We start from the raw sequence: 24156 nt of genomic DNA, 5'->3' as shown, positions 1-24156 counted from the left end.
CCATTTGAAAGATAAGACTCGTTAATCTAACCACATTGTCCGATTTCAAAAAGGCTTTACAGCGAAAGCAAAACATTAGATTATGTCAGGAGAGTACCCTGACAAAAATAATCACACAGCCATTTTCAAAGCAAGCATATATGTCACAAAGACCAAAACCACAGCTAAATGCAGCACTAACCTTTGATGATCTTCATCAGATGACACTCCTAGGACATTATGTTATACAATACATGCATGTTTTGTTCAATCAAGTTCATATTTATATCAAAAACCAGCTTTTTACATTAGCATGTGATGTTCAGAACTAGCATACCCACCAAAAACTTCCGGTGAATTTACTAAAGTACTCACAATTAACGTTCACAAAATACATAACAATTATTTTAAGAATTATAGATACAGAACTCCTTTATGCAATCGCGGTGTCAGATTTTAAAATAGCTTTTCGGCGAAAGCACATTTTGCAATATTCTGAGTAGATAGCCCGGCCATCACGGCTAGCTAATTTGACACCCACCAAGTTTGGCCCTCACCAAACTCAGATCTACTATAAGAAAAATTGGATTACCTTTGCTGTTCTTCGTCAGAATGCACTCCCAGGACTTCTACTTCAACAACAAATGTTGTTTTGGTTCCAAATAATCCATAGTTATATTGAAATAGCTCCGTTTTGTTCGTGCGTTCAGGTCACAATCCGAAGGGTGACACGCGAGCGCATTTCGTGACAAAAAATGTCAAAATATTCCATTACCGTACTTCGAAGCATGTCAAACGCTGTTTAAAATAAATTTTTATGCGATTTTTCTCGGAAAATAGCAATAATATTCCAACCGGGTGACGTTGTATTCATTCAAAGACTGAAAGAACAAAATGGAGAATTCACATGAACGCGCATCTCCAGTGTCACTGTCCCCAGGCAGGCCAGTAACAAACAGAGCTGCTGTACTTAGCCCAGAGACTGCAGACATCTCATTACACTTTCTGGCGCCTTCTGAGAGCCAATGGAAGCCTTAGAAAATTTCACGTTACAGCACGGATGCTGTATTTTCGGTAGAGAGGCTACAGAAGGACAATAAATTGTCAGACAGGGCACTTCCTGTATGGAATCTTCTCAGGTTTTGGCCTGCCATATGAGTTCTGTTATACTCACAGACACCATTCAAACAGTTTTAGAAACTTTAGAGTGTTTTCTATCCAAATCTACTAATTATATGCATATTCCCGTTTCTGGGCAAGAGTAGTAACCAGTTTAAATCGGGTACGTTTTTTATCCGGCCGTGCAAATACTGCCCCCTAGCCCCAACAGGTTAATTCTGTGGTCAGCACAACACTATGGACATTTAGCAGAGGCTTTTATCCACAGCAATATGTGTTTTTACATGACATCATTGACACACCACACAGAGTGATATGATGATGTAGCAGCCAATTGGGTTCGTTCCTAATAAGACATTGTCATAAAATGTAGTTGAAACAGAGCTCTCTCCGATCCTGCCAGCCACATCTTCTAGTCTCTCTCTCTGTTCTCTTTTTCAATAGCAGAGGTGCATAAAGATGGCGACCCCCATGTACTTGCCACAAATCCTTGCTTTGCTTAGTTCGCCGTATTGTACATTGCGCTCCATTACTCTTTTTTAATGTTCGTCAGTAGAGTATACATGATCCCAATTTTAGCTTCAGGACGCCGGCAATTTAAAAAAATGAAAAAGTAGATTGTGCTGATTTTTTGGCACATTGAACCATGTCGTGCGCTGTAGTTAAAAAAAACAATCTGTGGATCGTGCTAAAAAGTCATATCTGAATTCTGCGATCAAAGCCACATTCCTGCTTCAAGTTTTTGTGCAGCTATTAGCGTACCATAAATACCATTGTATATAGACAAACAAAATAAGTATAGCAATTCAAACTATACAGGCGCTTGTCATCTCAACCATATTGCACGTAATGTTGCACACTTGATTAATGCAACGATTCACAAATGAGTGGACATTTTAAAAACCTTTCATTTTTTATTTTGGTTTACAGAATAAAAAAGTAATTAAGGTCATTTTTGCTGGGACATGTGGCATCAGAGCCATTGTATTTCCACCATACATTCTATGCTTTACACAGAACATGTAAAGAGGGGTATGTGTTGTAGATGTTTCCTACATTACCATCAGACTTGGCTTGGGAAAGAGATTTGAATCTAGATCCGTCTCTAATACACAACAGCAGTATGTGTCCTGGAACTAGTATGTGTAGTCAGACTAGTGTAAAGAGGCCCTTAGCTCAGGCTTAGCGGTCCTGTCTAAGTAAAGAGAGCAGATCACTAAACATCCCTAATCCTCTGCAGCTTCAACAGACTGGAGACGTGCTTCAAAGACTCCACCATATCCCTTTATCCCCTGGATGTCTCCTGTGTTATTCTGTTCCAAGCCAACCAAGTCTGATATCCCTAATGCTGCATCACACCTGGGTTCACATACGATTTCAAATCTTTCAAATAGTAATAGCGTTTGCTTTAGCCTACCTGGAATGCCAGATGGGCGGGGATTGTACTTTTGTGACTATTGTATTGGTTCCATTGCACCAAGCAAACTCAACCAAGTCCAGCTAAAGTATTTGGAATAGTATGTCAACCTAGCTCTGTGCTTCATATTGTAACGGTACAATAAGTTCCGAAATGTTAAATCACAAGGAATGTATTGCTCAAGACCCGTGTTATGAAATGTAATGTCATGTAATATTTTTAATTGTGTATACACTGTAACTGCCTTAATGTTGCTGGACCCCAGGAAAAGTAGCTGCTGCCTTGGAAGGAACTAATGGGGATCCTTAATAAATACAAATACATACAACCAAAAGCCCCACGTTTGTGTAAATTGCTACAGTGCCACATTTCTGAGCATTGAGTCCACGTAGCCGGACATGCTGCCAGCACACTCAACTTTTCCCCATCTGACAGTGTGCATCTACCTCAGTTGGCTTTGGTGTTTAACGGCAGAGCAGAACATATGGTTTTAGCTCCCCGCAGCCCGGCTCGTATTTGATGCCATTTGCCTATGAAGAGGGAGAGAGGAGGGTAAAAAAACACCATTGTAAAAATAGATATCAGATACTCCAAAGTTTCCATAACCTGCTCAGTATTATGTGTGTTTTCAGCAGTCATATATAGTTTCAGGGGCTGCCTCTGGCTCCTCTCGCTCTCTCTCAGGGGCTGGCCTCTGGCTCCTCTCCTCTCTCTCTCTCTCTCTCTCTCTCTCTCTCTCTCTCTCTCTCTCTCTCTCTCTCTCTCTCTCTCTCTCAGGGGGTGCCTCTGGCTCCTCTCTTTCTCTCAGGGGCTGCCTCTGGCTCCTCTCGCTCTCTCTCAGGGGCTGCCTCTGGCTCCTCTCTCTCTCTCAGGGGCTCCCTCTGGCTCCTCTCGCTCTCTCTCGGGGCTGCCTCTGGCTCCTCTCTTTCTCTCAGGGGCTGCCTCTGGCTCCTCTTGCTCTCTCTCAGGAGCTGCCTCTGGCTCCTCTCGCTCTCTCTCTCAGGGGCTGCCTCTGGCTCCTCTCTCTCTCTCAGGGGCTCCCTCTGGCTCCTCTCGCTCTCTCTCGGGGCTGCCTCTGGCTCCTCTCTTTCTCTCAGGGGCTGCCTCTGGCTCCTCTTGCTCTCTCTCAGGAGCTGCCTCTGGCTCCTCTCTCTCTCTCTCTCTCAGGGGCTGGCTCTGGCTCCTCTCTCTCTCTCTCTCTCTCTCTCTCTCTCTCTCTCTCTCTCTCTCTCCTCTCTCTCTCTCAGGGGCTGCCTCTGGCTCCTCTCTCTCTCTCAGGGGCTGCCTCTGGCTCCTCTCTCTCTCAGGGGCTGCCTCTGGCACCTCTCTCTCTCTCAGGGGGTGCCTCTGGCTCCTCTCTCTCTCTCTCAGGGGGTGCCTCTGGCTCCTCTCTCTCTCAGGGGGTGCCTCTGGCTCCTCTCTCTCTCTCTCTCTCTCAGGGGGTGCCTCTGGCTCCTCTCTCTCTCTCTCTCTCTCTCTCTCAGGGGGTGCCTCTGGCTCCTCTCTCTCTCTCTCTCAGGGGGTGCCTCTGGCTCCTCTCTCTCTCTCAGGGGGTTCCTCTGGCTCCTCTCTCTCTCTCTCTCTCTCTCTCTCTCAGGGGCTGCCTCTGGTCAAGGCCTTATCAAAGTGTCCTTGACCATGAATAAAGTGACACAAAGTTAGCTATGCTAAATGGTTTAGAAAGTTTCCTAGCCTGCGGTGTGGAGGTTCCAGCCAGGGTTCAGCTCTTTTCTTATGTCCTCCTGCCCCTCTCTCTCTTTCTCTCTCTCTCTACACCACCCACCCCTTTTGCTATCTATTTCTCTCTCCATCCTTCCCCAACCTTCTCTCTTCCCTTTTCTGTTTCTCTCCCTCTCCTTCCATCTCTCTTTCCTCCCATCTCTCTCGCATATCTCCCTCTCTCTTTCCATCTCTCTATCTCTCTTCCTCCTTCCCTCTCTCCCAGTGAAGAGAGAAGGCAGCTGGAGAGTTACATTAACAGGGATCAACTCTTTAATCAATTAGCTATTTAATCAGTGTAATCCTATGTCCTCTCTCTCCCTCCCAGCTCAACATGTTAAAGCAGGGCCATGGGTCACGCTGCTCTCACACATATTACCTTTCACCATGCTGATCTCAGATCAGTTCTTCTCCTTTTCAGAGTGATGTCATTAGCACAAGAATGGTCTATAAGCTTATTGTGTGTGTGTGTGTGTGTGTGTGTGTGTGTGTGTGTGTGTGTGTGTGTGTGTGTGTGTGTGTGTGTGTGTGTGGTGTGTGTGTGTGTGTGTGTGTGTGTGTGTATGTGTGAGAGAGAGAGTGTGTGAGAGTGTGTGAGAGAGTGTGACCAAGTTGTCACACAGAAATATGATCTGATTTTATAATAATCTGTTAAAGATACTGCTGTGTTAGGCGTAATTGGACTGTTGCCATAATAACACACATATTGATATAGAACACCACAGAGCACAGTGGCAGATTCACAATAACCACATCAGTTAATACTCAGTTACACTGAAACATTTACCCTTTTCACACTACCAATCTGTACTGCACTGACATGGTTACACATCCACCATAGTTACTGAAGCCGTGCTGGAAAGGACAATATGAAAATCAAATATCCAAGTCAGTTGAGGTCAGTGATGGTGTGGAGCGGGTATTCTTCGAATCACCTTGTCAACCATATTTGTGGCTGCTTTATGTCTAATGCTCGTCTCTTGAATATATTTGGCTTTCAGACTGCTGTTGAGTGCAGAGACAGACAGTTACCCAGGCAACTGTTTACCTGCTAACTGACAGTAATGCTATTAGTCGTAGTAATCTGTGGTGTTGTGGTTGTTGTGTGCAGATCCTGCGCTATCTGGTGGCCTGTGACAGACTGTGTGAGCGGGGCTACGACGAGGCTCAGGTGGAGGAGGCCCTGGAGATGTTCCAGAACTGTGAGACTAAGGTAAACATCATAGATTATTCATTTATTTATCTTGGTATTCTCTATTTACCTCACAGCTTTCCTCTAATGAACAACAAATCAATTTGAATTGAATTGTACTGCTGGATTTACAGGAATAGTTCACCCAAAATACAAAATGACATATTGGCTTCTTTACCTTCCGAATGCTAAAAAGTAAGCAATTGGAGACCGTGGCCAGGTAAACAAAACCAAAGCATGGAGTGTTGTCTTACCTTGTCCATAAACTGCTAAAAGGGTAAGAAAATCAACATGTCCTTTGGGTGAACTATCCCTTTAACTGTAAAAGCTGCTCTATCATCTGATGGTTTCTCCTCTGTCTCTCCCCTCAGGCTGAGGAGTTTCTTCACCTGCTGGCTCAGTTCAATGAGATGGGCTTCCAGCAGAACGCTATCAAAGAGGTTCTGTTAGTCCACGAGAACCACCGCGAGAGGGCCCTGGAAGAGCTGATGATGCGTGTGGCATGACAGGGTCAATGTCTGCTCCCACGAAAAATACATTGTAGGAGACATACATGCACCAACACAAACACAGTTCCTTTTTGCCTGTTTACTACAAACAATTATGTTAGCTAATGTATCATATTAAAGGGATAGTTCACTCAAACTATATTTACATTTACATTTACATTTACATTTAAGTCATTTAGCAGACGCTCTTATCCAGAGTGACTTACAAATTGGTGGATTCACCTTATGATATCCAGTGGAACAACCACTTTACAATAGTGCATCTAAATCTTTGGGGGGGGGGGGGTTAGAAGGATTACTTAACCTATCCTAGGTATTCCTTAAAGAGGTGGGTATTTTAAAGAGGTGGGTATTTTACTATTTGGTTCATTAGTCCACTGTTAATACAATCCCCCAAAATTGTGTATGTCACCAGTCAAGTCTTCAAGACTGAGCACTTTCAGTCCAGAGCAAAAACGATGATGATGAGTTTTCAGCGAACTATCCCTTTTAATGTCATTTGCAAATTGCAATTTGCATGTTGAAACAATGTTGATTGACTGGAGCACACTAAAACTACACATTCTAGCAAATCAGGAAATGAACAGTGGCCTTCTAGGAAAAGTAAAACTTAAACAATACAATTTACAGACAATCGATTTATTACATAGTTTTATTACATTTCAGGTTTTGACAATGTTTGGTGTGATTTGCCCATTGTCAATTGTCTTTGTCAGTTTCAAGTGTCACAGCATTTGTCATGTAGTATTTTGAACTTAAGTTTGATCTGTAATTAAATAAAATCCAGTAGACTATGGTTACATGCCAAATGGCACCCTATTCCCTTTATAGTGCACTACTCTTCACCAGGGCCCATAGGCTCCGTTTAAACGTAGTGCACTATATAGGGAATAGGGTGCCATTTGGGATGCAGACTGTGTTACTGGTAAGTCATTATCTGTATTTGTAGGGTGTGTGTACGGGGTAAAAGATAGAAACCTGAAAGAAGCTTGTAAATCTTTTTCTATATGGCAGATTGTCTGAAATGACCCACTTGAAGTTGTACATACTGTAACTTGCACTTTAAAATGTATTGAATATATTTTGTATTCATTTGATTTGTTTTTGCCTATGATACAAAACTATTGTGTACAGATCAAATGAATATGAGAATTGTGATTTCTGTTTTCAGATGTTACAAAAAAAACATTTCTGATGAATCAAAATTCAATATACTTGTAATATCATACTCATGTCTCTTGGTACCCACATCATATTAGGTCTTGATATGTGTGGGATACACTTCCACATTTTTGCCATGCTTTCCCCGCTGACGACGGACAGACGGACGGGGTTACCACAATACAGGTTTGTTATTTGACTATCAAAGCCACGGCAGAACTTAGATGGGAGCAGCGAAGCAAAGGGAAGAGTCGGCGTCTATTAAAGATGTGTATCTTCTGTTGATGGACCGGGAGAGCTTTAGAGGTCCTCTATGTTTGGTCAAGAGAGCATTTCTTTTATCACTTTGCTATTAATGAACTTCACTCATAGACTGTTAACAGACTGTAGACCAGTGCTGGCTGGTGGCACTTTAAATGGGGAGGACAGTCTGATAGTGATGGCTGGAACTGAATATATGGAATGGTCTTAAACACATCAAACACCTGGTTTCCATTTGTTTGATTCCATTCATTATTATGTGCCGTCCTCCCTCACCAGTCTCCACTGCTGTAGGCTAAAGAATGAGGGAAAGAACCACTCTTATATCATCAAGGGAGATTTTTGCCTGTTAACTGTAGGGGAAATGAATGGTTATATAATTTGATAAGTGGAAAAATCTGCACATCATTAGCAACATTCCTCACCCATTAACACATTATTTGAACAGTGTTTTATTTGATCATTAAAAAGACAATTATTTCATATATCTTCTGCCAAAGACAATCTGTTCATTTGAATTCTCCAATCATCCTGTATTTACACAGGTGTTCCCATGGAGAATACAAATCTCTCCTTCAAGGGATACCTGTCCCGAGACGGCAGCAAACATGCACTCGTTACAGAAATGTTTTATTATACAGCGTGAACACCGCCAGGCTTATCTTACCCTGTTCTCTAGCAACGAATGCCTTGGGGACCTGAGCCTGGGTTATAAATGGTTTGTTTGTTGTAAAAACAGGAAAGGATTTCAGTCTTTACGTACATTACTGAACATGTGTTTGGCTTTCATGGAAAGAGCTCTTTGGTAGGGCTGTGTCAACTCAATGTAATGAATCACTTGATTATAGTACACTTTACTTGGATACAGAGTCAAATTACCCAGAAGGCTACTTGAGGCAACACATTTCTAAAGAACTATAGAAGACAATATTACTATAGAGTTTCTTAAATGCTATTTATTTATTCTGGGAAGATATGCTGCATTCATGACATGTGGAAACTAGGAAACTGATATTTCCCACTTGGAAACTTTCCCACTTGGAAAGTATCCAAATCAACCAATATGTTAATTCATTTTAACTCAGAGGTTCCGAGTTTCCAACTTGTCATGAATGAAGCAAACTTTAATGTTTACAAATTACTGTTGTCTCTGACATTTACATCTTTAGCTAATTTGTTGATTTGTAGAGAGTACATTCAGAACGGCACAACGCTGTGTAATATTCAGATAGAAATATGCTATGAAGAACAAACATGCCTCTCTGACATGTAGAAAAAGGAATCGTTAGCTATATTCATGACATTTCTTTCTGCAACGTTCCACGTTTGCCTACTAAAAGTGGCCCAAGTAACATACTAAACCTATTCACAAGAAGTCAGTCAAAGCATTCTAGTTCATTGTCCTGTTGTTGGTTTGTCAGGAGATATTAAAAGACTAAACTTATTTACAGGAAGTCAGTCAAAGCATTGTAGCAGAGAGTCTCTGCGTCTGTGGTCGATCCGATTCCCAAACTCCAGCCCGTCCGTCAACACCTCAGTGTTTCCCACAGTCTTGGCCTTGGGCAGTCTCATGAGAAACGTGTACATGGAGCCGATTCGCCCGAAGCCCTTGGTCTCTCTCTTGGTTTTCCATCTGTACTCCTCCACGGCGAACTCCGTCGTCCTCATGCGGTTGAGGGTGAACACTGAGTCCCCTCTTACTACCGATGTGAACAGGGCTCCTTTACTGTTTGCGTATTGCCCCGGCAAGGCTGTCCATTGACCCGTAGTCAGGTTGTAGCAGTCCATCACACACATCAGGAAGTCTTCGCAGGGCCCGTTGCGCATTACATACAAATTGTCCCTGTGGCCCACCATGCAGTGGCCATAGCTCTGGTCACGGACTAGCGTGGTGACCAGGACCCACTGGTCCCTCTCAGGGACGTACTCGTGGATCTCCGTAACGCCCTTGGGTTTCCAGAGGCAGATGAAGATGCGGCTCATGGCTTTGGTGGAGGCCACATTGGCGGCTCTGCAGGGGAGATTAGCGGCGAAGTGCCAGGTGGCCGTGGAGACACTGTACTTCTCCACCAACGCCATGGACTTCCGGTCGAACTCCCCACCGATGGCGTAGAGGCAGCCTTCGTGGCCCACTAACGTAAAGTTGTAGCGTGGCTGCTGGGGACTCGAAATAGTGGACCAGGAGTCACTCTCTGGGTCGTAGCAGAAGCCAGAGTCCACGACTTTCTTGCTGATGTCGTGGACGCCTCCTATAATGTACAGCTTGTTGTCTAGCACGGTCACACCTGCCATAGTGGTGCTTGTGTTTAAGGGTAGGTGACTCAGCACCTTCCATTCTCTATCTTCGTCATCCAGGTAGCAGACTGTCCTCTGACAGTCCTGGAGCTGCTCGACGGTAGGAGAGTGGCTGCAGACTGTGACGTACCGACTGGGGATGAGAGACTCAACGTACTCCACTAGGTCTTCTGGTAAGGTGCTCACAACATCCTCCTTTAGGTCCGAGTACATGTCTTTAATGAATAAAGCAGCTTGATGGGACAGATCCCATAAACCGTAGGTCGCGGCCGTGTGGTACATCAACAAGCAGTTCTCTGAGTTGATGATATTGGTCAGGTGCTTTGTCACAGACTCCACCTGTAGAAATGTGGCACACTCTATGGCTTCCACAATCTCGTCACCACCCAGGATGGGGCGATCCCCGTCCAGGACCCTGAGCGCCAACACAAATCCCCGGGCGCTCAGCCCTTGCAGATGGACCTCATCCTGTTGGCATTCCCGCATTCCCGACTGGAAGAGGGCTCGGAAGTACTCACAGTGCTGCTCGAGTAGGACTTTGTTCACCACAAAAACGCTCCCGTCAACTCTCACTTTCAGGCTGTCCATCCCTGAGTCCAAAGGCTTGCCGAGGGCAGGCTTGTCACTGTCGGTCCCTGAGCCAGGGCAGCTGCTTGGTTCCATCGCCTCAACTGAAGTGTTCAAACAGCACATTTGCATTTGTCAAGAGTGACGAAGTGCTGAGTCAGATCAAAATATCTCATGTCCTAGCATGATATTTTATCCATGATGATATTTCCTTTAGGTACAGTAGCAGCTAGACCGAACCCCCCCCCCTTTCCTCTCCTCTGTGCAGAGCAGATGCACTTGACAGGGTATCCACTGTTTGTATTGCTATTCACAGCTACGAGAATAGCAGAGGCTATAGATAGCAGTTAGGCAACGTGTGGCACAGTTATAATACATTATGGTGACATGCAGCCAGAGGGGAATCTAGTGTTGACCTGCTGGAAAGCGGAGATGGGTCGGATGGGAGCGGGTGGGCGAATGGATGGGCACAGCAGTACAGTTATGCTGATGATTTATTGGTCTTTGTCTGTGAGGCTGACAGTTTGTGCCAGCGGAAAATGTCAGAACTCTTGGCCTTGGAGCGGTTGGGCAAAGGTGAGAGACAACAATAGATTGTTCCCTGAGGTCACATTTGTTATACGAGACTATTATTCCAAACAGTTAAATTCTTAGTAACCTTGTCTGTTAGGGATCTGTTGCACATGACAACAGCATGCTACCAGTCCTTGTTCCAATACAGCCGTGGCACCTGTGCAAATACTTACATGCATGCACATGGACGGATTCACCTACTGCAGTATAAATCGTTCACCCCCTATAAAAATAATGTAAATGTTTACACACAAGGCTACATAATTACTCCTCTCTCTGTCCTCCACACAAACCCCTATACAAATAGGGGCGCTCTTCCAACAGAGGCCAGAGACCACCTTTGCCACCAATGTAGAGAATGAGGAGGAAGTGGAGTTCTCATTCATTGAAGGGTAAAGGGGAAAACCAAGTCCAGTATGTCAAAAGGTACCTTTTCTTTGTTCCTTCTGTTCAAATATGTCAGATTTGAATCTATTACACAAGCAATTACTTTAACATGTGCAAAGTATTAACTGTGAAGGTATGTGATTATCTGTGAAGGAAAATATGCTGCATGAAGACAACAGAATCACTCACTCACTGGATGCAATCCAACCATCTCAACTGACATAACCATTTTATTGATGTCCTTGTTTCTTGTCAATGAAGTTAGTTGGAGATGAGAAAGGCCTACCTTGCCAAATCATATCTGACTGCATGTAGAATAACTATGAGACCTCACCTCAGTTGCCTTAAATGGAGTTTGGCAGTAAATCATGTGCGTAAGCAGCAACATTCTTCAGCAAATGTTAACCAATTCGTCTACTCGACGCAAGGTCCTACCAGCTGCGCGCACACGGAGCTGCTCGGGCTTCTTTCACCATCGTGTATGAGCATCCTCATCATCGGACAGGATTTAAGAGCGCGTTCTAAAACTCGTAGGGATGTTTTTATTGCATTTGGATTCATATGATTTTAAATGTAATACAGATTTTTTTAAACTACATCAAACCAACTAGCCGAGTCACTTCTACCCCAGTCTTTAACTCTGAGAAAACCTTTTAAGGTAAGGTAAGGTTATATTGAAACGTTATGGAAACGTTCAACATGGGCGTTATTTGTGTTTTCTGCATAGTAGCCTATCATCCATATGCATTAATATTAGTGTTTATGATACCGTTATAAACATTTATATTATTTGGTTACGTGATGTTTTTTTTATTGTTAATAATATTCTGAATAACGCATGTGGGCACTGAATAAAGATCCTGTTAATTGGATCTGTTTTGGAAACTTGTGTTCCTGGGTTTTAGTCCAAAGATGTCACTGATGTTTGGGAAAGCAAGGAGTTGTAACTTCTCTGCTATCCCTGAGGGGGGACAACCTGAGGTCAATGTGGTCGTCCTTGGAGTGAGGGGCTCAGGAAAATCAGGTGGCCCACCCATCTTTTTCCCTTTTCTCCTTCATATGCTATTGGATTGATTTAGTGTTTATTGTTAAAACATTAGTGATGTTTAGGTTGGTTTCATATTGTGTTCTGCCACTTAATATACACTGAGTAAACCAAACATTAGGAACTTGCCTTGATTTGTCATCCCTAGTATTTGTAGTGGAGTAGATCCCAGTTTTGTTTACATTTTATTCCAGTTTCGATAGTCCCAGTTTTGATAGTTTGTTATTCATGAAAAGCAATCTACTCCTATCTGATATTTCATGGGAGTGTTTATATAAAAACAGGGTTCCCATGCCCCATTTGGGACACTAGATTGTACAGTGTGACAGACTGACAACAAAGAGCTGAATCTAAACAGGAAGTGAATGATTCCCTTCTCTCTTTTCAGCGTTGACTGTCAAATTTCTCACCAAGCGCTTCATCAGTGAATATGACCCCAATCTAGGTAAGCTTGTTACCTTCTGAAATAAAATGCACTTGTCAAGAAATGTCCTTGTTAAATAAATAATTTAGGCTCTGTCCTAACATCCCCTCTAGTACCATTTAGAATCACGCTGTGCATTGGGAATGCCTTTTATGGTAGGCTAGTATGGACATTAGAACACCTCTGTAATAGTTTGTGTACACTAACTATACAAGAATCGGCAGATGCACTTTCAGAGAAATGTACAATAAACTTGTTCATATTGACACATGAATGACTGTATTGTGATGTTGGGTCAATGTTGTGACCTCCATGTTGTGTTCACTGCCATCTAGAGGATACTTACTCTTCTGAGGAGATGGTGGACCAACAGCCTGTCGTTGTGAAAGTTATGGACACAGCTGACCAGGTGGGAATAGTCTTTTTTGAAAGACTATACTACTGCCGTTGTGCCCTTGAGGCACTGAACTGCTCCAGGGGCGCTGCTCTGCCGCTGACACTGTGACAGAAGAAAAAAAGGTTTTCAGATTTGCATTGAACACAGAGACAGAGGATGATAGTGAGGAAAGATAGAGGTTGTGTCAAAGGGCAGTAGGTCGGATTCAAACCGGAAGACGTGTGTGCCGTAGGCTGGGGCATTACCATTACAAGAGCCGGGCCACAATGACAGAATTTCTGTGCAAATGGATACCATTTGAAGATCTATTCTATTCTAAATAAATTGATAGGTCTTCTAAAGCCTTTGCCACTAATTGTTTTGAAGTGATGACCTTTTCCCCTTGTCTGTCTCTACCGTCAGGACGGCCCAGTGAACTGTGAGCGCTACCTCTCGTGGGCCAGTGCCTTCCTTGTGGTCTACAGCATAGACAATAGACGGAGCTTTGAGGGCTGCCAACAGTACCTGGAGGCCGTCACCGTCCACACCAAGGCCCTGCAGCCCAAGACCCCCATTATACTGCTGGGCAACAAGCTGGACATGGAGAGATACAGGTGTGTAGCGAATTGGTGGGGTGGATGGAAGTCTGAGTGGGACTCAAACCTGCAACTACTCGTCTGTTAGTGTAATGCCTGAGACATTATACCAAGAGGTCCAAACGTCTTGATGAGATTCCGGTGTTATAGCTACTAAGCATTGCCGCAGGCGCTCAGAGCTCACTACTGGCTCATATCAGCATAGCCAGTAGCAGCGATACATACCACAGTAGTTAGACATGGAGAGATACCGGTGCAGAAGTCTTGCATGCCAAGATGTCTGTTTTAGACTGTTAGAGACACAGCTGGTGGACATTTAAGAGGCAGGTGCATTTAATTAGAAATAGGCTTTCTGTACATGCACACTTCTCAATATAATCCGGATCATCCCCACCAAGGCTGACCTGCGATTCAAACCCACACCACAACATACTCCAAAAGCCAAGGCATGTCTTGGTCCGGTCCGACAGGGCTTCCAGGAGGAGTGATGCTGTCTGCAAAGTTCTGTTTTGGCCCATAGCCTCTCAAGTAACACCAAAGCGTTTTGCAGCTCTAGGCCTACTTCTGGTAGTCATCTGAAAGCCTGAAATGAAACATCATGTCAGTCCTACTCAATGTTAATGCACACCTCCATCACTGCTGCATGTGTGGCAACCCAAGCCCTCTTAGCTAGTGTTTATGGAAAGACTCATGTTTATTGAAGCACTTCCAGTAAAGTTGATTCATGGCAAGACTCCAACCACTTATATTTGTCTCCCAGTGTAAGATGTCTTCATGTTGCTATATTTAACCAAAACATATAACGTACATAAATGTATGAAGCAATAATGGCCAGCAGACTTATAGCCACTCCAACACACCTTCTTTTTTTCTTTTAGGTGTAAGACGTTGTCATGTTGCTAGTAACAAGGCATGATGTGTAATTAAAAAATTTTGTGGGTCAACATTTCTTTGGTTCCATCAGGTGATGTCCTGACAACTGATAGACAGAAATGTTCTTGCAACGTTGCCCATGAAACTTGTCTAGAACATTAATATATTATTATTATTTCTCCCCAATTTCGATCTTGTCTCATCACTACAACTCCCCAACCGGCTCAAGGTCGAGTCATGTGTCCTCCGAAACATGACTCGCCAAACCGCGCTTCTTAACACCCGCTCGCTTAACCCGGAAGCCAGCTGCACCAATGTGTCGGAGGAAACACTGTTCAATTGACAAATATTGTCAGCTTGCAGGCACCCGGCCTGCCACAAGGAGTCGCTAGAGCACAATGAGCCAAATAAAGCCCCCCCGGCCAAACCCTCCCCTAACCCGGACGACGCTGGGCCAATTGTGCACCACCCTATGGGACTCCCGATCACGGCCGGTTGTGACACAGCCCGGGAACGAACCCAGATCTGTAGTGATGCCTCTTGCACTGCGATGCAGTGCCTTAGACCACTGCACCACTTGGGAGGCCCAAACATCAATATATTATGTTTGGAGAATATGGCAACCATGTTCTGTGTATGTTTGGTGGGACGTTGATGGAATATTCTCTTAACGCTCAGAAAACTGGACACATGAATGTTCTTGCAACGTTCACATGAAACGTGTCTAGAACATCAATATATTATGTTCGGAGAGTATGACAATCATGTTCAGTGTATGTTTGGTGGGATGTCGATGGAATATTCTCCAAACCCACAGAAAACTGGACACATACATGTAAATGTTCTTGCAACGTTCCCATGAAACATGTCTAGAAAATGTATATCTTAAGTTCTGAGAACATTAGTTATATTTGAATGGAATAATCTCTTGGAACATTCCTATGAAAACGTTAGTTTATGACCTAATGAGACTTTTAAGGGAACACTCTTTAAAGTTGTGGGAAAGTTTGTTGTTAGCTAAGGATGTACGGAGTGTGATTGACTAATGATATGTGCAAAGTTGGCACATTATTGTTTTGAAGCTGTTTCAACTAAAGGGCTTCTGTTTTCTCTTTCTCCCTCTCTCTCTCTCCTGTTTTCTCTTTCTCTCCCTCTCTCTCTCATTCTCTCTGTTATCACCTCTCTCTCTCACCCATCCTCACTCACTCACTCCTTATCTCTCTCTCTCTCGCTCTCTTCTCTCTCTCTCTCCTCACTCCCCATCACCCTGTCTCACCCACTCTGTCTTTCAGGCAGGTGAGTAAGTTGGACGGCTCGGCCCTCGCCTCCCATTTCGGCTGCCTGTTCTTCGAGGTGTCTGCTTGCCTGGACTTCCTGTCTGTCCAGCGGGTCTTCCATGAAGCCGTGAGGGAGGCCAGGCAGGCGGGTGGCAAAAGAAGCCCCCCATTACGCCCCCTTTACATCAGTGAGGACAACAAGCCATTGTTCAGCCTCGCCACCGTGCCCCCGTTCAACACCCCCTGCTACAAGGAGCTCCCAGTGCCCGCCACCGCCAAGCTGGTGACGGTCAAGTCGTCGCGGGCACAGAGCAAACGGCGGGCACCCACGTTGACGCTGCTCAAGGGCTTCAAGATCTTCTGATGAGTTGATGGAGAATAAGACCAGACTGAGACCATGAGACCAAGACTGGAAATTTGAGTCTTGTCTCAAACTTGTGCTCAAAGACTTGAGACTTATGCTCAAACCTTGAGACTTAACTTGGACTTGTGCCAGACTTGAGACTTAACTTGGACTTGTGCTCAGACTTGACTTGTGCTCAGAGACTTGAGACTTAACTTGGACTTGTGCCAGACTTGAGACTTAACTTGGACTTGTGCTCAGACTTAACTTGGACTTGTGCTCAGAGATTTGAGACTTGACTCTGAGTGTCTCAGGCTCGAAGACTTGAGACTCAACCTGGACTTTCCGTAAGTGACTTATTGACAAGTCTGCCAAAGTGGCTTACAATATGGACAAGTGAGAGAACTGTGAAATAGGTTATGAGAGACAATGGACTGTGTCAAATGTGAAAAGCAGAACAAAATGGAGTCAGAATAACATACAACCAAGCCATCAACATACTGTATGCAGCAGAAACTGTCATGATGGATATCACAATCACTAAGTTGGAGCGTGTACCAAAACATCATGATGACTTACTGCACCTTCAAGTGAAGAGAAGGAACAGTAATTATCAGAGCTCCTTGAGAGATGGACAGTAATGGACTGGTGTTTAAACTGTCATTGTGAATGTTGAATTTATATTGCCAAAGTTTTCAAAGTTTGTCTTGAAGTCAGTTACTGGGACAAAGTTATGTTAGTTGCCAAATGTATTGTGGTGATTGGAGTGCTTATGATGGTGATGGTATGTTCACTGTAGTGTAGATTGCTGACACTATGCACATGTATTTTTATATACATTTTAATAAGCTTTAAAGGAAAACTAATTTGATCGAATGAAGACATATTTTGTTAATGTAGATACATGTTTTAAGTTATTGATGTTGCAACACATAACAGTAAGTAGCAAGTCAATCTTTGAGTTAAAGGCCCGGTGCAGTCAAACCCTTTTGAGTTTTGGCTTTCCATGGTGACATCACCATGCTATAAATTGGTTCATAGACAAATAACAAAGACAGTTCCAAACATCTCTGCCAATAACAGCTAGTTTTCAGTTTTCCCCTCCCATCTCAGACCACTCCCACTCTTAGTGAAATTCTTGCTTGAGAAATATGTTTTTGCTAAAAAGCTATTTTTGCCAATTTTAATGGAAATCTATTACAGTAAGGTACTTAATTGCTACCCAGTAATTATTTGATACTGATATCAAAACAACTGCATTGGGGCTTTAACTTCATATATACATTGATTTCACGAGTTGTGGGCGCCCTCCTCAGGCTCATCAGTGTAACAACTGTTGCATTTCTTGTAACTTAAAACACATTTTTATACTATTGTATGCTAATGCCATCCCAACCAAAAGTACAAAACAGAACTATGTTGATATGAACAGTTTTATTTCCTTATTGTAAATACTGCAAATGGTGGAATGCTTTTATAACACAAGGAAAATCTATCTTACATATGGAGATGACAAAAGTTAACCAACTGAATTCTGTTTTCAGTCCAAAACATCTATATGTGAATACTCTCTCACAAGAGCTTTCCACTATACTCACAGCAAGATAATTCGAGTTTGGATTATATTAGGATCCCCATCAGCTGATGCCATGACGTCGGCTAATCTTCCTGGTGTCCAGCATTATAACTAAAAAAAACTTTACAAATAGAATTACAAAAGAGATGTATAAAGAGAAGTTTGATCTTCCAATCTTAATGTTATCTCAGACCATGTTTAGTTGCCTTTTAGTGTTTCCCAAGTAGACTAAACTTGAATAGCTTATGACACATGGTTTATAAGTGTTCCTACATACTGTCAAGTGACATAGGAAAACTTTTAACTACACTATAAACAACACGTTGCACTTCTTCATGACCAAAAAACAACATTTACAAACTATTTGGTATCCCAAATAGTTGGTTGCGATGTTTCGACGGCCAGCAATGTTTACAGTAGATGTATATTCCAAGCATTGCTGAAACTGCAACCAGTAAAGTACTTGTGAATGATGACTGTGATACTGCACATCTTGTACACAGCATTATTTGTAGTAGTTGTATACCCTTTTCACACTACTGAGCCAAGTCAAGCTGTACTGCGCTGGCATGGTTACGCATCACAGCACAGTACGGTCTGGCTCAGCAAAGTAGTGTAAAAAGGGCATTACAGTAATTAAACAGACAGTAGTTGTTTAAGTTACAGGTAAAAATAAAACAACTTAAAATGACAGTTATGCCTAAGTAAATAGGAGTTTCTGTTCTGCCTCTGCAGAGGAGCAGTAATGAGAAACGTGGCTGTTATATCTCTCTCCTTCATCCCTCTACCACCACTCCCTCCGCTGCCTCCTCTTTCTCTACCTCCTCCACCACCTCAACCACCTCCTCTTTCTTCAACACCTCCTCTTTCTCTACCTCCGCCAACACCTCCACTTCCCCCTCAGGCTCGGGGTACAGGCTGGACACGTTCCCGTCATTCCAGGTCACCACAATGTCCCCCGGTTTGAGCCCCACTACCTCCCCGTTGTCCTGGAGGGGCTTGGCCTGGCTCACTGGGATCTCAGATTGGCTCATACTGACCTGGACAGAAGTGCTGTTGACGGGTTTGACCTCTGAGTTAGTTCTTTGACCTCTAACTTCTGTTACGATGACCTGTAGTTCTTCCGCCTCCGGCTTCATGGCCGCCGCCTTGTACTTGGCTATCTTATTCCTGTTTCTGTGTGGAGGATGATGGGAAATGTAGTCACTGTGGTGTAAATAAAGATGGCCAGACCAACACGCGCAAATATGGCGATTGCTTTTGTTTTCTTCCATAACAGGTCCTGTATTTAGGTTCCACAGAGCCTTTGGTTGCATCAATTACTGTTGTTGACCATAAGTATCTTCACCACACCATGTTTCATAATTGAAGACACATGGGATATTTCTTGTTTAGAATTACAGTGTATTGCATTAGTATTTTTGAGTTGAGTGGGTAGACATTAGTCTACTTAAGTTGAGTAAGTATCAGATAGGGGCTTACTTGTTCGCCATGGAGCCCATTCCCAGAAGCAGACAGCCCAGCAGAAGGGCAGCGAAGGACAGAGCCAGCATCGCAAACTTCCAGGGAGTTGCTGTGATGACAAAAACACATAGTTGTAACTGCGGAAAATCTTCCCACCTTTATAACCCCACAGGAAATTTCAGAGGTGATCAAAGACAAAACATTGGAACCTGGACCAAGTGTGCACTTAACAGCTTTTTTTTTTACAGACTTGGAGCCTTGGCGGGTATAAAAGTTTACTACCATGTAAATCTGACTAAGAGAAAAAGTGCTTCACTATAACCAATCCCTTTATGGAGGTTTTGGGATCAGATCACATAAATGACACCACCAGCACTACAGTGCCATGAAAAGTGAAAACTGATTAACTGAGTATATATTGTAAGAACAAACTGCTCAAGTAGGATAACGTAACGGAGCTGGATAACGTAATGGAGCTGAATAACATAATGGAGCTGAATAACATAATGGAGCTGGATAACGTAATGGAGCTGGATAACGTAATGGAGCTGAATAACATAATGGAGCTGAATAACATAATGGAGCTGGATAACGTAATGGAGCTGGATAACATAATGGAGCTGGATAACGTAATGGAGCTGGATAACGTAATGGAGCTGGATAACGTAATGGAGCTGGATAACGTAATGGAGCTGGATAACGTAATGGAGCTGTCAAATAGCCTACTTAAGAACAATCCAATCATATCTATTTTACTTGTAATTTCCCAAACAATGGCCAAGGATCAGTTCGCTACCCTGAAACAACATCAACCTAATACAACACTAATAATACCCTTTTCACACTATCATGCCAACCTTATCTGTACTGTGCTGGCTTGGCTATTTTCCTTCCTCATTGTCCTTTCCAGCAAGGCACAGAACAGCTTAGCTCAGTTTGGCTCAGCTCGGTAGTGGGAAAAAGGTACAATAGCTTTGTAAAGAGCAGCACTTACGGTCCTCAGTGCGATAGAACCATCTGAGGAATTCTTTCTGTTCATCGGTCATACCAGGAGGCTCCGCTTTCTGCTCTTCCGCAGGTTTCACCTCAAACTCATCGGGATCGCTCGATGCCCTTTTGGATCCTGCAGGTGCCAATACAAATTTACAAACACATATTGCATCACCATCCCCTGTGTTAGTTTTCATGCGGACAAAATGGTGGCCACAATGGCACCATGTGGCCAAGGTGGACTGAGGGACTATTGTGGAAGGACATTGAGTTAATATCTTCTAGCCTAGGTTTGAGAGGCCCATACAGTATCAATTCACACAAAGCTCCAATCTAACAACTGCTAACTTGTGATGAAGTCAATCATTCAAAAGGAGATGAAAATGTTACATTATTTTCATAATCTTGAGTGCTTATTTGGCTCATTCTAGAGCTTCACTCATGTAAGTCAATTTACACAAAGATCCAATTTCATGCCATGAGGTTTTGTTTGGAGGTAACAACAATCACTTACTGAGCCTCTCCTGGCATATATCCCCCTCATCCAGAGACCTCCACTTGGTCTGCTTGCTCCTGTGGGACAGCGTCAGTCGTTTCCCGTCTGTGGAGAGCTCCAGAGAACTGTTCTGACTGATCAGCCTGTTCAACTCACACCCCCACCGCAGCCCCCCATCACCCCTGTGTCCCCCATCCTCTACCCCCTCACAGGGTACAGTCTGGATGGGGTTAGAGTGGTGGGCCGACAGGCACCTGGAGGTCCCCACACGCTCCAGGAGACTCTGGTCCCTCCAGATCCACTGCTGGAGAACTGAGTCCAGGTTGCATTTATTCAGCTGAACCAGGCCCGTCTTGGGGAAGTCCTCCAAGCACAGGCTGTGGAGGGTGTTGTGGATCATGAAACTACTTACCCCTGGAAGTGCAGTATAGTGGACATGCATTGTAGTGAGCGTAGTGTTATGACAAATCAAAAACATGCTTCCACTTGTTGTTGTGGTTTTATGACGAAATGAATCAGGGGATTTTTGATGTTTCAGTGAAAGGTGTACGTGTGAAGGGATAGCATTACCTGGCAAGAGGAGACAGAGTTTGATCCACACACGAAACATGTCTGAAGTGGATGAAATCTGCAATGACTGTTGACATAAATCAGAATGGCAATGTATTCCCTTAATCAAGAATACAAGATCAACACTTACACATAATAATAATCATAGTTATGTAAATGTAACTTTTATTATGGCTTGGTTCACATTAGAAAGTTTTATGATAGTATTCCTGGGATGGTAGTATCCAGCACACATTTCTACTGGGCTTCTCAACCGTCAAAAACAAAGCATAAGTCTGCATTGAATTAGTGGACCAAAGGGAAACATACACATCCACCTTATAAACTGAGAGTTTATCCAAAGCACTGCCTTCTTTATGCCGCAATTCCATCTCTACACTCAAAACAACGTTGAAAGTATGTAGAGGCATTGTACCTTGCTAATTCCATTATGTACATGTATATCCCATTACGTACTGTAATAGTGTGTATTAGGCTACAATATTTGGTCCTGAAGAGAAATACTCATTATCAAGTAAACTATTTAGAAAAGTTGTCCATCATTGCACTTTTATGGCCGATAGCAAGGCGCCAATAAAATGTTAGAGGTTAAATCGAAACATACTCCTATCCCATAAACAAATTCAAATGTAAATGTAGATAATCTAATGGTTGACTCTCTGTGTGTACAGTACACATCAAAAGCTGATGGTTATCAATCTTATTACCCCAATGATCCTATTAATTATGATCCAAACATCCTATCAATAAAAGTTGCTATAAGCATTAACAATCCAAATAAAAAATAATACACTACAAGTCCTCCTAACCAATGGCTATATATCATTCATTTAAAAGTAAAAAAATGTATGTACCAATTTCAGACAGTAGCTTTAAGGTAATGAAAACAATTCTCACTTACCAGGGACTGTTTCTCTCACTGCCTGACTTGGAGAAGGGAGGTAGTGCAGTGGGGAAAATGATTCTACCTGTTGAACATACACAACGCAGAGGAGAGGCTTTCCAAAGTGCATGTGGGAGGAGATTGGTTCAGTGAGTCTCTTGATTATGGCTATATGGCATCTGTAAATATTCCCTTTATAGCTGGGGATATGGGGACTTTTTATGTGGTGCAATGTGTTCTTCATTTATTACAAAATGCAGAGTCTGGAAGTCTAGTTGGGGATGTTATTGCTAGAGAGAAATGTTGAGACAGGTGAAACAGCCTCCTTATAGTGATGGCAGTCTTTTCGTTCTCAATGATAAGAAGTTGTGAATGCTTCATTAGGCTACTGTAAACTATTGCCTAGTGTACTGCACCACAACTGGGCCTACTTCATTACAATCTTCTCCTAACTCAATGGAATGGAATCCATCCTGTGTTCAAGCTTTTAAACTCTACATTGGGGGGGCATTATCCTTGCATTGACAAGGTCAGTGACCAGGGTTGCTTGGTTACTGTTTAGTTAGCCTTGCTGGGACCTTGCCATTGCAGTTTGTAGACATGGGAGGAAAACAGTCTGTGTTTGGTCAAACATCTGGCACATGTGTAACTGTCGTGATATCTGTCTGTTAAACAAGAGACTTAAAGGGATTTTTATTTCTTTATGGCAAGTATGTTTTACAGTTAAAGGTAAATGACCTCCAGGTCATCTACCATACCTTAGCAGAGGAGAAAGAAGTAGGCTGGCCTTTTAAGTGACTGAGTTAAACTGTTTTGGGAACACAAATACATTTGCCAACACTTTAAAAATCAACAGGATGAGGATACTCAAATAACAAATCATTTTGTTGGTTGGTGGTGAAGATTCCCTAAAAACACACTACTTCGATACAGCTACGACCAGAAGTGACTTTTTTTGTAGCAGGTTAGGAGAATTTACACAGCAGGTAAGGAGAATCAACATAGCAGGTTAGGATAATTAGGTTAAAGTTAGGAAAAGTGTTAGGGTTTGGGTTAGCGAAAACGCTCTCATATCATAACCTGCAACGAAAAGTAACTTCTGGTCATAGTTGTTTCAAAGTGGTGTGTTTTTAGGGAGTCCCATTGGTTGTGGTTGGAATAAAGTCAATTATTTACATTTATAATATCCCTTCTCTGTGAGGAAAATGCATAACCTCAAATAAACTTGATTATCTGTGAAGGTTAGGACCACATAATATACCTCTCTGCACAGGCCTCTTCTTAGGGACTCACGCCTCGATCACACTGACAGTGTCCTTCATTCTAACCTAGGTGTCTGGTTAGACTGTAAACTCTCCTTCCAGACTCACATAAAACATCTCCAATCCAAAGTTAAATCTAGAATCGGCTTCCTATTTCGCAACAAAGCATCCTTCACTCATGCTGCCAAACATACCCTCGTAAAACTGACCATCTTACCGATCCTCGACTTTGGCGATGTCATCTACAAAATAGCCTCCAACACCCTACTCAACAAATTGGATGCAGTCTATCACAGTGCATTCCGTTTTGTCACCAAAGCCCCATATATTACCCACCACTGCGACCTGTACACTCTCGTTGGCTGGCCCTCGCTTCATACTCGTCGCCAAACCCACTGGCTCCAGGTCATCTACAAGACCCTGCTAGGTAAAGTCCCGCCTTATCTCTGCTCGCTGGTCATCATAGCTGCACCCACCCGTAGCACGCGTTCCAGCAGGTATATCTCACTTGTCACCCCCAAAGCCAATTCCTCCTTTGGCCGCCTCTCCTTCCAGTTCTCTGCTGCCAATGACTGGAACGAACTACAAAAATCTCTGAAACTGGAAACACTTATCTCCCTCACTAGCTTTAAGCACCAGCTGTCAGAGCAGCTCACAGATCAATGCACCTGTACATAGCCCATCTATAAATAGCCCAAACAACTACCTCTTCCCCTACTGTATTTATTGATTTTGCTCCTTTGTACCCCAGTATTTCTACTTTGCACACTCATCTACTGTCAAATCTACCATTCCAGTGTTT

General features: G+C 43.2%; 3 protein-coding genes across 3 annotated transcripts; 1 reads left to right on the top strand and 2 right to left on the bottom strand.

Moving 5' to 3' along the window:
* Positions 1–7785: 7785 nt before the first annotated feature.
* LOC106562633 (kelch repeat and BTB domain-containing protein 13) lies at positions 7786–11594 on the bottom strand. Its single transcript, XM_082957898.1, has one exon. It carries the CDS (start codon positions 10349–10351, stop codon positions 8813–8815), a length of 1539 nt encoding a protein of 512 aa, XP_082814024.1. The 5' UTR covers positions 10352–11594; the 3' UTR covers positions 7786–8812.
* A 106-nt stretch (positions 11595–11700) lies between these two features.
* On the top strand, positions 11701–18935 carry rasl12 (RAS-like, family 12). The gene is made up of 6 exons (XM_014127598.3): positions 11701–11837; positions 12085–12203; positions 12613–12669; positions 12984–13057; positions 13448–13638; positions 15786–18935. The coding sequence occupies exons 2-6, from the start codon at positions 12092–12094 to the stop codon at positions 16132–16134; spliced, it is 783 nt and encodes a 260-aa protein (XP_013983073.1). The 5' UTR covers positions 11701–11837; positions 12085–12091; the 3' UTR covers positions 16135–18935.
* Positions 17529–22263, bottom strand: LOC106562634 (uncharacterized). The gene is made up of 6 exons (XM_014127595.3): positions 22111–22263; positions 21210–21276; positions 20658–21053; positions 20148–20276; positions 19172–19262; positions 17529–18865 (listed from the first exon to the last, which is right to left on the bottom strand). The coding sequence occupies exons 2-6, from the start codon at positions 21247–21249 to the stop codon at positions 18466–18468; spliced, it is 1056 nt and encodes a 351-aa protein (XP_013983070.1). The 5' UTR covers positions 21250–21276; positions 22111–22263; the 3' UTR covers positions 17529–18465.
* Between the last annotated feature and the right edge of the window lie 1893 nt (positions 22264–24156).

This window comes from Salmo salar, chromosome 11, assembly GCF_965601325.2.
Source record: "Salmo salar chromosome 11, fSalSal1, whole genome shotgun sequence".
Lineage (NCBI taxonomy): Eukaryota > Metazoa > Chordata > Actinopteri > Salmoniformes > Salmonidae > Salmo > Salmo salar.
The sequence above is the reverse complement of the archived record's forward strand: the minus strand, read 5'-3'. Positions and strand labels throughout refer to the sequence as shown.